Raw genomic sequence first — 13,482 nt, 5'->3', positions numbered from 1 at the left:
TTTTAATAGCTACAAGAGTGAAATATAACCTACAACATTTACATTTCACATATCCTGGTAGACAAACAGTATTTATTGAATTTGAGCCAAGGACCAAAAGAATCTTTAAAAATTATTTCACCATCTGATAGAGCTTCCTGTGATTTACACTCAGTTTACTTCTGCAGTCTTCTGAATCATTCACTGAATCTCATTGTCAGAGTTTATTAAATCATTCAAACGAAATCCTGGAGAAACAGGTTACTGCAAACTCTTATGTATATTCTATATATACAAGTTAAGTAACACAGCGTAATAAGACTTAGCTATCCATCCTAAAACTGATATACACATTTTTCACTAAGCTAGACAAGTCTTAGGATTCTTTTTTTTTTTTTTTTATTAACGCACAAATTTAGAAGTAGCTGGTAAAACTGATAATATGACAGTTTAAAATGACAAATGGTTCGGGTGAAATTTCTTTCTGCTGGTGCCAAAACATTTTCAGTTTTGTACTATGCTGTGTTGTTTAACTGTATGTGTCTAATGTTACATGCAGAAAGCTCTTTCCACAAGAATTGACATCAAACTGTACGTAAGTCAAGTCAACTTTACAGTATAAAATTAGTCAAATTTCACAGAAATGTGAAAAAATATTAACAGGTGAAAGATTAAGCCTTCAACTCTATCATGAGGATCATGCAGAATTCATAAGCAGATATTTCGAACAGATTGACAATGGCATTGTGCGGATTTATGGCATAGAATTAAGATCAAGAAGCACGTTACTCAGGGCTTGTACACATTAGCACTTACTTCAGTATAACTTAAATCGCTCAGGGGTGTGGAAAAGTCCCCCCCCCCCCATCTCCTCTGAGCAACGTAAGTTACACCAACCTAAGCGTTGGTATGGACAGTGCTATGTCGGCGGGAGAAGCTCTACTGCCGACCTAGCTACCACCGCTCGGGGAGATGGAGTAATTTATACTGATGGGAGAGCTCTCTCCCGTCATCGTAGAGCATAGGCACTAGCACCGCTACAGCGGCATCGGTACAGCTGCGCCACTGTAGCAACTCTAGCATAGACTAGCAGTAACCACCTCCTTAAATTCTGAAGGACCAAACAGCTGTTTTTGCCCCATTACATAATTGCATGGAAAGGCCATCAGTGTTCTAAAAAGTATCTTCTGGGAGATTTTAATACTTTGTAAAAGGTGTACCAAAGATCCCCTGTAACCATCAATAGCCACACACACACACACTTAACACTTACACTAACACTGATGCTTTTAAAACAAAACGAAAAAAAGGTCATGGATCACTTTCCTCCCTTTAAATTACTTAATGTTTGGATATGACTGTTACTATTTCATATAGATAAATTGCAAACTGTACTGGTGGATCAGGTATCTGGCTAAAATTAAAACAAATTTTAATCCACATTTCCCAAAAACATGACCAGTGAGAACATTATAGATTTTTCCATCAGGAAAACCTGGTAGGGCTGCAGTTCCCTTCAACCAGACACTGTTATGGAATACTCTGTTAGCGATGAAGCTGATTGTATTAAAAAAAAAACAAAAAAAACCCAGGGAAATAAAAAGGTAAAGTCCATTCATATTATAGGGCTCCATCAAGATGCCCTCTGTTATCCAGAGAAAGTTGTTTTGGCTATTACACACCATGGACATCCTAAACCCTTACCACCTAGCCATCTTTTTATAAGTTAGAGGGTAAATTTTCCGCCTAGAAAGGCCACTAACTACTACTCAGTTAGGATTTCAAAAAGACTCTGTGATGGTCACTGGTTAAGCTTTAGTTCATTGGAATAGTAGAGAAAGTTGAACAAGCTACAGCCACTGCTTTCCTTTTTACAGAAACAAAATCTACAGAAGTCTTCCCAGAATGCACTGTGGTATACTATAGTTTTACAACACTAATCTTATCGGAATGTTCTACACTGAGTTTTTAACAACTGGACATGTCATTGAGCCCTCTGCTTCAAAAAAGGCCAAAACAAATGCAGGAACAGCATTTTAATCACATCATCTGTCCCAATGAAATACTGAAAATCGTAGAAATTAGAAGATTAATAAAGGAAGCACTTTTCTGATAACACCCTCTTGATATATATATCCAGCACAATGCCATTAGAGAGCTTTACAGAAGCCCTTTTGGTTTCAATATTGGAAAACGAAAAAGTTTGCTTTTCTTCAGTCCTTGGGGATCTTTTTCATTTATATATATTATATATATAAAAACACCCATATGTAGCAGGGTTCCTGTTTGTGTATGTTACAATATTGTAGTATCAAGGAGAATCCAGTTAGCAACACTGTATGAGGTTTGAGGTAATTGGTTCTTGAAATACCTGGATCACAGACTGCATCCAGAAATAACAGCTGGGCAATGAAAAGTGGGTTCTTTTTCAGACAGAAAAAAACAAGTTAAAAATTACAGCAGTTGCTTTTACATGTTAAAAACAAAGGCACAACAGAATAGTGTTACATTTCAGAACTGAATGGACATAACAGAAGTACGATCTTTCAGTGGAATTGAGGATTACTACTTCGTGGATTATTACTTCAGTTATCGGAGCAGAATTTTAACCTAAATCAGAAGTTTTAGGGAACAAGAAGTTCCATGTATTATTGACCAGGCACTTTTTAAAGGTGCTCCAGGAACACATTTATCTACCTTGGTTCAACTGAAGTCAATTCAACAGGGCCAAGATTTTCCTCAGGGCATGTCTACACTGCTGCAGCTATGCCGCTTGTGCGCCTTAGTGTAGATGCTGCCTATACTGACGGAAGGGGTTTTCTATCATGTACTTAATCCATCTTACCAAGAGCCGGTAGATAGGGCGACAAAAGACTTCTTCTGTCAATGTAGATGTCTACACCAGGGATTAGGTCAACCTAACTACAGTACTCAGAGAGCAAAAATGTTCACAGCCTCAAGTGGCATACTTAGGTTAATGTAATTTTTAAGTGTAAACCAGGGCTCAGAAGACTAATACAGAAGTAGGAGCTGCAATTACCAAAGACAGGAACTGCTCAAAGTCTTTCAAGAGTTGATTTTAAAGGGGACACTGTCAGGTCGGCTAGGCCCCATAGAATTGTTGTAGTTTCAGTGAAAACAATTGGTTTGGATTAAAGATGTTTACTGCAATGTTTGCAATGTGGACATTGTGGCATCAGAGTAGTGCATGAGACCCAGAAAGCAAAACTGGCTGTAAAGCAATACAATCCAGTCTGTTTATACTGTCCAAGCTAAATTAAATATAAAAAGTGAACAGCCAACATAAGTAAATTTTAGAAGTTTTTTTTTAAAAAAATTCAAGAACACCTTTGATTAGTAACACAGATTAGGAAATTTATAGGATTTTTAACCTGGCAGTGTCCCTCCCACCAGTGCTTTTTAAAAGAGAAAAAGCATCCCCTACATTGCCAGTGAAATCCGACTTCTGAAAAACAGAGCACTTGTCTCAATATCCTGGAAAAGCCTGACCTGTTTATGACATCTCTACACTTCGAAAGGAAGGGATTTCTAGAAATTTGTTTTATTGGGTTTCTGCTGGCAACAGTTCCTTAGAGATCATATCATCCATGCATCAGAAGCAGCTGCTATAAATGGACATGTCAACGAATAAAGTCAACCCGAGTATTTGGTCTTTGAAATTTCTTAACACGCTGATTTCACAATCCACTGTAGCATCACAGCACATGTATGACAGTACACTGATCACACATGGATCTTTGCATGGATATGTGAAAACAGCCTTCTTGGTTAAATCTAAGATGGCCATACAAAAGCAACAAGCCTCTTTTGCAGAAGGGATGAAACATGCAAGATAACCAATTGGAAATGTACAGTGCGGTCCCCAAAACATGTCCATGTACTTCCAACCTGCTTGTTAAATTGGTTTCAGATTAAATTGTTCCATCCTCTGTACTTTGATGTAGCGCAGAGTTAGATTAAAAATTATATATATATATTTTACTGTGGTTACACAAAACTTTTCTCCCTTTTCCCTGCAGAAACATATTACACTTTACAAAAATAATTTGTGGTATAAAAGAATAGTCACACAATGTAGAATTTTTGCTTGTATATGTAATTAAAAATATATATTTTTTCAAAAGTAAAAAAGTTAAAATGTTTTTATTTTCCTCTCTTATTATATAGTCTACTTTTTATTTACAATGTTACCAAACAATATTCTGTATGCAAAAGTGATATAGCCGGGGGTGCTTCTTACTTAGTAACTTCTCAACCAAAGTACTACTTGGACAGGACTGCAACATCTGCATGCTCACAATGTTATCAAGCAGTAACTTCTACAATTTAAATTTCTTACTTTCAGAACAAGAGATTAGCTCTTTCTGCCGGAAATCTGGGTAAACCTCTTGACAGTCTGTCTAGAAGGTAGTGCTATTGGAATTAAATACCGGTATGTGTTTTTCTGTTTAGATGATGTTAGAGGAGAAATCACTACTCCTGGTAAGGGCCTTGATCCTACAAGGTCTGCACATGGGAATTCCCAGCAGGAATTCTGCATCCAGTGAACTTCCAGGATCAGTCAGTAACTTCAATGGGAACAGGACTGAGACCTCAGTACCGGGTGAAATGTAACTTGATAATCAGAGAAATGGGAAGGAACATTTGCTGCATCTTGCCCCTGAAACTCAGAGCGAGAGATCGAGCATGCGCACTTGGCATTTCCACAGGTGTAATTCTTATCTAATACTTTTTGTGGGGGCAGGGAGAGGAGCAGAATTTCACCTTACAAGTATGAGAGAAGTCTAAGACACTGCATCTCATACCTTAATAAAAATGACTCTATGGAGACACAAAGGTCCAAACCTGTACGGCTTTTTAAAAAACAAAAAAACAAAAAAACCCTTTCCAATTTTGGTCTGTATCCTCCTTCACTTATCTCAACACCACAACTTGGGACTTGTGGAAAATCTGAATGCAAGTGGGTTTTATACTCATCTTTGGAAATTAAAGCATCTTAGATTAACCAATGATTCCAGGAACTCAAAATGTGGAGAGATGCTCTTGACCATTAAAAATTCTTATTCATAGACATAACACATACAGTGAGGGCCACCACCTACACTCAAGCACTCGCACTGACCTCAGTGGGAGTTTTGCCTGACTATAGAGAGCAGGATTGGGTGGCAAATTACTATTATGATTTAATATAGGGAGTTGTTTAGTACTTCTACAGTGAGAATTGGGCTTACTTAAGGTGTGAGTGGTAGCATGTTTATATTTTTTAAATAAACTGTTCAAGAGCATAATGAAACTGCAGGAGGAATTAGTAGTTGACTTTCACCCAGGATGGGTTTAATTTAAAAAAATCATTTACATTAAAATTTCATTCATACTTAGCCAACAATTGTGGTATCAGTAACACAACAACAAACTCTATGTTTTAGATGGTAATCACTTAGAAGGTTCTATAAAATTTTAGGAAGTGATTGATTCATTGAATTTTAAGCCTCTCTCTAAGAACACAGGTGCTAGGACCATAGTGCGTGTCTTAAAATTCTTATTCTGATCTAGATTGTGATGCCCTAGCTCACACTGAGTAGTACCCTTATACCTCACTGACTGCAATATGAAGAAAGGACTCACAAACCAGCCCTAATTAATTTTACAAAATCTTGATCTGATTTGTGGGTGGCTGCTTAGTTCTATTGCAACTGTAGCCCCAAAATTATTCATATTCTGTGTCTTTTTTTTAGTATAATAGGAAATTGTCACTGGCTTCTGCTAGGAAGTTAAAACAATTTTAAAATCACTTTCTAAAATATACTATTCTGACACTCATATAAGAGACTTGTAAGGGATGACAGAACAAGTCAGCTGTGTTGGTGGCAACAAACTGAATAGATTACTTCTTTGGTAGGTTGCTAGAGATTACCTGGTGATGAGGGCAATATAAAATCTGTACTCAGCATGAATAAATTAAATGCTGCTTATCAAGGACTAATTCACAGCCTTCCTTATAATATGCACATCTATTTAAACATTCATGCAATCCACTAATTTCCAGCCCTGCTACACTGATATTATCGTTTTAGCAGATCTATCCTGTATAGACCATTTCAGCTCCTGTAGAATTTCCCAGCTTAAAATGTGAACTCATACTTTAGTTAGCCAGATAACTAACTAAGTCAACGTGACAAATTCATAACCTGAGTTAAGATAAAGGCTGATGAAATCCTGGCTCCCCTGAAGCCAAAGGGAACTTTGCCATTGACAATTGCCACCCAGGATGTTTAAAATTAACATTAAACTATGAATTGCAAATTGAGTGATGATGCCCAACAATAAGATGCTGCAATGAAAATTTTAAAGAGTATATTTTAAATAGGCTGCCTTAAAGTTTGTAAATGCAGTGATTACTAGCTCTTCAAAACTGAGAATAAATGGTCAATCATATTCAAAGAGGTGTTGAGGGGAAATGGTTGCAATTGCTTATAACTGCTACACCTGTGGAGGTGCCTTATTGCTATCTTAGGAAATGTCTTTACAATACTAAACAAAATTCCAATGGATACTGTAAAATGACCGTTCAAATGCTGGATTAGCAGTGATGAAACTACTCGCTGGTATTTAGAAACCTGTGCAGTTGATGAGAACATAAGCATCTACATGAAAAACTTGCAAGTTTAACTTAAATGTGTACACCTTTGTTCAAACTGGGGCAAATTTGTATGTAGACAAGACCTCGGGACTTCCTTCTCTGACATACTAACATGCATGCACACACACATTCAGCCCACAATCACATTTACATTTGTAACTGAACATATATGCCCTGCAGAAACTCCCTCTTACCAGTTACTAAGTTATGTTCAGACAATGATCTATAAGGAACTGTAGAGCCAGAGAAGATGCTAGGATCTCACAATCAGTGTTTGGTCAAAGTTGGTATGTCCTTACAGTTCTCTGAAGTAAAATAAGCTACACGTTAAAGAGTTTTTGATTATTCTTCCTCAAAAGAGACTGTTGAGGAAGAATGTCTAATAGGCTATTGAAAATCATATGGCACTTTCAATAAATACTTTAAAGCTTCTTAAATAAATCGTGGTTGTTTTTTTCTTAAAGCAACTGCTGTAATAAGCCTGTTTTATCCATAACACATAATTCTGAAGGAAAAAATCCAGAACAGCACAAAGATCATAATAGTTAAAAGACAGTACAGCTTTTACTTTCCATAACAATCTGGACTGGATCCCATTTCAGGAAAAAACCTAAAAAACTACAGTTTATTCAATCTTAAGTCTTATCTAGAATCCCACCCCAAAGCTTATATCACTCCTTTTCAAAACACTAAACCACATGTATATAAATCTCAGTGCAGAAATGTATTCACAGAGCAAAAGAAAGGCCCCAATCCTGCAAACACTTATGCACATGCTTAACTTCAAGTATGTGAATATTACCACTGACTTCAACAGAACTACTTGCATGGTTCACTTTAAACACTATGGCGTTTGTAGCATTGGGGCCAAAGATGTTAACCATCAACTAGGCCAGAATTTTATTACTTTGCCTGTGTTTTTGTCCAGGTTTTCTGAACAGGATCATATTAAAAATCAAAAACATCCACATACACAAATACACTTACATGTGTGCACATATTAATATGCAAATATACATTCAATAACTTGAAGGAAGTATTTAAGATTTTATTTAGACAGACAAGTTAAGGCAACTACCTTACTGTCTCTCCAATATCAAGGACTTTATCCAGGTTTTTAAAGCCATGCTTTTGAGAAAAATAATTTTAATCTATTTTTTCCAGTTGGTAATTTTGTTTGCTTAATAATTTACACCTAGACCAAGATTCCCTGTTGATATTTTGTCAGTGACAAAAAAAAATCCCAATTTGTTTATATAATATATATTTTTACATCATAAAAAGGTCATTTGTTTAGGGCTATATTTTGGTATAAAAGCAAATAAAAGTTTAAAAGTTCTGGCAATCAAAGGAGGAAAGATAACTTTCAGTCTAGCAAGACATTGATTTTTGTATTGATGTTATGTTCTGAGAAAAAGTAAAATTATTTAATAAAAAGATGTACTGTCCTTTCACTGAAACAGACCAAACACAAAATGGAAACAGCTTCACAAACAAGAGTGAATAATGCCCAGATACCTTATATAGGCAGTTATTCTACAACTGTATACAGTTATTTACAATGGTGCTTTATAAAACAAAAAATGGTAGCACTTCCTAAAAGATTTTGGAACTTTTTTTCTTTTTTTTCTTTTTTTAAAACTCCCTTGTCATAAAAGCCAACTTACATTAAAATAGACTTACTACAAGACAACACAACTAACAAAATATATAATAAAACTCATACAAGTAGAAAATTCTGAGGTATTTCTGGTTTGAGGTGGTCTGTGGTCATGAAGTTTTTTTAATTTTTTTTTTTTTCAGTTTAAACCTCGGAAGCCACGTAACGTGGTGTGTGTGTGTGTGTGTGTGTGTGTGTTTTGTTTTTTAAACATTGCATGTTTTGCAAATTAAAAAAATATTTAAATGTTGAATCAGCAGCATTAGGAACATTCACTGACTAGAGCAAGTTTATGGCATACTAGAGTAACGGTATTTTAGAATATGCACCACTTTAAGACAAAAGAGTTTAGTCACAGATAAAGAGAAAGCTGAGTCAAAGAAATTGGTTTAACAGATTCTATGGTTAATGCTAATGCTGCTCTGTTACCTCCCTATATTCTGCAATTGTACAATTCAAATGCTTCTTGGGTGCGTCTGCCTGCCACTGGCCCAGGTAATTTTTTCCCCTCCAGTTAAAAAAAGGCCTTTCTACAGAGCCAGAAATCATACTTTTCTTCTTTTTAATCATCTGCACTGGTAGCTTGGGCTAAGCAGTTATCCAGCCCTGAGGCCTTATTCCCTGAACTGCTACTGTATTTAAAGCAAGATATAAATGCTTTCAAATCTTCCAGTACTTTACAGAGAGCTTCTGAGAATACACTGTTATCTCTCTCAATTACACTGCTTAAAAGCATCTTTTTCCAATTCTTACCTGGAGTTTTAAAAATATATATACCTATGGTTTGGTTTTGTTCTTTTAACACCCAAGCCTGAGATACTGGGGGAAGTAAGAACTAGTACCTTGCTTATCCCATTGGCTCATTGACCCAACTTTCTCGATATGCTGCGATGATAAATACTCTGCCTCAAAAAAGTTCTTCCCCTCATTAACTGGTTACCTGAGAAGTAGCTCCATAGCAAATGATGTTTCTCCAAATGCTGCAAAGTCCAACATCACTCTCCCCTTCTCCTATACTAAACACCCCCCCTTTAATTTTACCATCAAAGAGTTAACATTCTCTTCCCAGCTTCTTGTGTTTTTTCCCGTTACAATGACACCCGTTAGATCCGTAAAAGACACATCTGCTGTTTGTTTCTTTTTGAAGCTCACTGTCTAAAAAAAAAAGAAAATAGGGGGAAATAATCCTTTTGAGGAAGGTGTAATCTTATGTAACAGTCTTAAGTTTCCTCCAAAGTTTGCAGCATTGCGTTTTCTAAGATGGTACGTGGTTTTCCTTTATGTCAGAGATGCTCTGTGTTGAAGACAGACCGATGAAGAGAAACCCGGAAAACTGAATAAAAAAAAAAAACACAACTGAAGTGAGTTTGTTGAGGTTCTGAGGTACCTGCACCTTTTCTGCATTCATTAGTCGGCACCTGAATGCTTGCTGAGATGTCTTTTTTTTGTTTTTTTGTTTTTTTTTTAATACAGTAGAGCAATGTGCTGGTAAAATTGATCCAATCCAAAAAAAACAACAACAACAATAATAATAATAATAAAAAGTCAAGATAAAATAGCAGCTGCATTCATGTGTTTGTTGGGTTTTTAAACTTTTTTTAAATCCACTGAGTCTGGAAAGACAAAAGTGAACCAGGACTTAGATACTAGACTCTTTGGGTGGCAAGTCCACGTTGGTGACAGACGTCACGATGGAAACGAGGCAGTCCGAGGTAGTGCCGTTTACTGATTTTCGGATCTGAGAAATGCGCTCCTCGACACAGCCTGCCGAAAGCCGAGCCTCTGCATCGTGGTCCCAGCATTCTTCAATCGTAACACAGAGCTGTGCCAAACCCTGTAGAGTCAAGAGGAAACACACATTTAGCAAATGGATTCTCGCTGAAATCTTGTTTGTAGGGGGAAGAGCGGGGTGGCACGTTGAGCAGCACACACAGCCTAGCAGCAGATGTAGGAGAATCTGGGCACAGCTCTTTAACAGAAAATCCTATGGGCTTGTCTACAAGAACGGTTAGTTTGTGGCAAGACAGGGTGTAAATTTACCCCTCACTAGTCTGCTGTGGACCCTGCTGCTGCACACTAAAAGTTTCCTTAATGTGCTTTGAGCTACCCTGCTTTAAAGCGGGAGCCGATCAAAGCACACTAGGAAACTCCTCATGCTCAGCAGCAGTGTCCACATAGACACTTAGAGCGCAGCAGGCTAGTGTGAGGTAGATTTACTCCAAGTCCTTCTATTGTCCCTATGTCAGTATTGCCAACACTAGGTTCTCAAAAATCCTGAGTTAGGCCTCAAAATATTATAAGATTACTTTACAAAAAGTTGTGTGTGTGTGTTTTTTTTTTAAATAATTTACTTAAGTTCTTTGTCTTATGGGTTCTGAGCCTTTAGGGTGCACTCGGATCAAGCTTTTTCCTACAAACACAAAGGCGAGAATTTTTTTTTTTAAATCAAAGCAGAGATTCTCAACTAATCACTTCATTCCAGGAACAGGAATTTTAAGAAAAAGAAAACAAACAGCAAATACAGCAAGACTTGAGATAATAGCACGAGAGTTGGCAACTTTGGTACAAGTACCATAAAACTTATCTTCCTAAAGAAATACTGCTTCCTTTGTATGGGTAAACTGTTATGTTATGTATTCTAACTGCATTGTGTGTGTGTGTGTGTGTGTATTATATATATATATATATATATATAGTGCTTAGTCATCCTATAAAATTACTGGATTAAACACCCCACCTTCTATACAGCTAAATGAAGGTTATTGATAATCTGAATTTTATCCAATTTTGAATAATCAGGATTCACCCATATATTACAACAACAAATGTCCCTGATTTTGGGAAAAGCGACGAAGAGTCCTGTGGCACCTTATAGACTAACAGACGTATTGGAGCATAAGCTTTCGTGGGTGAATACCCACTTCGTCAGATGCATGTAATGGAAATTTCCAAGGGCAGGTATAAATATGCAGGCAAGAATCAGTCTAGAAATAACGAGGTTAGTTCAATCAGGGAGGATGAGGCCCTCTAAAGTTGAGGCTAGCCAACTACAAAAGCAACTCCTCCCTTGGTGTTCACACCTCAACTGCTAGCAGAGGGCCTCATCCTCCCTGATTGAACTAACCTCGTTATTTCTAGACTGATTCTTGCCTGCATATTTATACCTGCCTCTGGAAATTTCCACTACATGCATCTGACAAAATGGGTATTCACCCACGAAAGCTTATGCTCCAATACGTCTGTTAGTCTATAAGGTGCCACAGGACTCTTTGTCGCTTTTTACAGATCCAGACTAACATAGCTACCCCTCTGATACCTGATTTTGGGGAAACAGAATTTAAACCACCTGAGACAATGGCAACAATGTATTTAGCTTCTTAGCTAGTGCACGGGGACTGAACAGCTCAGCGACTGAGCCTTTTACCTTTAGGCCATCATTTTAAATTCAGCCCAGGTAACTCATCTGACAGTTCACTGGCTCGTGTGCAATGACTTGGAGGTCTCAGTTCAATTAGTGGACAGGTGTCCAAAGCACAAAAGACTTATCACTGCAATTAGCACCTTTGTTGGCATTTCTTCAGAGAGAAGGAGGACTGAATGGGCCTGGAGACAGATATACTCTCCTGAACAGGGTTGAGACATGTTGGCTTGCAGAAGGAGGAGGAAGCTTGCACTGCCACTGCACGTGTATGGGCCTGTTCTATGGATAAACAGAGGGCTTCGTTTTCCGATGTCAAACTGGCCCATTTCACAAGCACTAAGCCTCAAAAAAATCTAATGCCAGGGGGCTGGGAATCCTTTTCACTACATTAATGCACAAAAAGTTATAAAATATTCCATCTCTGCTTATGCTGGTGAAGGGTGAAACCGCTTTAAAAAGAAAAAAAAAATCAAATCAGTTGATTAAAACCACAATAAAAGAAAGGACAAACTATCCAACAGAATGGGGACTGCATAAGTGTCACATGACCTGGGTTCAATTCCCAATGCTTCCACTGCCCTTGGGCAAATCACTCAGTTTCCCCATTGGTAAAATGGGGATACGATACTGATCTCCTTTGTAAAGTTCTTTGAGCTCTGCTAGTGAAAAATGGTATCTAAGAGCTGCATACTATTATTTTTAGCAATGGATTTTTCTTCTTACAGTGATATTCTACATCATACCAATGAAGGGGTGGGGAGGAAGAAGTCAGGGAGAGAGAAGGCGATAGGGACTGTTTTCAGAGGTGCTCAGCACTTGTAGTTCCCATGGAGTTGTGGATTCTCAGCTCCTTTGAAAATTAAGACCAGGAGACTAGAGAAATAAAGTTCATATGTAGTTTAGTTTTGGCTCTTTGAGCTAAGGTCAAGTGTAGGTAGTCTCTTGGTCTATCCAAGGCCGTGATCAAGTGTCTTGACGTTTTTGGTCTTTTGGCCTCGAGATGAAAACCTTGCCTTTGTTTCTGGGACCTTAAAGTGAAAAAATATTCCTCAAGACAGTTCCGTTCTGCCAAACTGTTAAAAGATAATTTCCCTGATGTAACTGGCTTGAAGTTAACATCTAATGCTCAACTGCATTGCTAATTCCAGTCATCAGAGGAAACATTTTAAGCTGTTAACGAGATGGGACATACAGCGTGTTTCAGCCAGTGATCCTTGAAAGCAGGCCGCATCTTTTTGTGAACCACCACTTCCTGCAGGTCCTCAAGGGATGGATGCTGACCTATCTCCTCTTCAAAAGGCAGCATATACTCATCCACTGGACCTGAGGTATATGGAGAGAACTATGTTAATACAGAGAAGGACTCTATTAAGTAGACGTATCTCTTCACTTAGTCTGAACTGCAATTCCATAGCAACAGAAAAACCCAGTCCAAGCAAAGCATCGCACACTACGCACGTCACGTTGTTTTATACCAATGTGATTTACATTCCCCCTTCGCAAAGCCGTTCTGCCATCACTGCTAGTTGTCAATTCATGAATTTGACACTGATGTCTGCTATGAACCCCAAATCTTGCACAACACTCCAAATTTTGCCTTTTTCCTAGTTGAAAATTAGTGCAGCATTTTGTAAAAAAAACTAAGCAAGTTAACACCAAATCCCAGTTGATTATGTTTGATGTCTGACTCCAAATACACACAAGGTCCTGGCAGCAGATATTAATATGCCAGTCGCTTCATTTTAGTCCCTGACTTGCTAG

At 37.6% G+C, this 13,482-nt stretch overlaps 1 protein-coding gene across 1 annotated transcript in view; it reads right to left on the bottom strand.

Annotated features, from left to right (window-relative positions):
* Window positions 1-9,939: 9,939 nt before the first annotated feature.
* The window catches only part of ACVR2B (activin A receptor type 2B), a 135,252-nt gene continuing 131,709 nt past the window's right edge, over window positions 9,940-13,482 (bottom strand). Inside the window, exons 13-14 of the mRNA XM_065398474.1 lie at window positions 12,914-13,044; window positions 9,940-10,134 (exon numbers count right to left, since the gene is read on the bottom strand). Of these exons, the coding sequence (XP_065254546.1) occupies window positions 9,940-10,134; window positions 12,914-13,044 (326 nt within the window). The remainder of the gene's footprint in view (window positions 10,135-12,913; window positions 13,045-13,482) is intronic.

The sequence above is a fragment of the Emys orbicularis genome, chromosome 2 (assembly GCF_028017835.1).
Source record: "Emys orbicularis isolate rEmyOrb1 chromosome 2, rEmyOrb1.hap1, whole genome shotgun sequence".
In the NCBI taxonomy this organism is placed as follows: domain Eukaryota; kingdom Metazoa; phylum Chordata; order Testudines; family Emydidae; genus Emys; species Emys orbicularis.
Note: the sequence above shows the minus strand (reverse complement) of the source record. Positions and strands in the feature narration are given on the sequence as shown.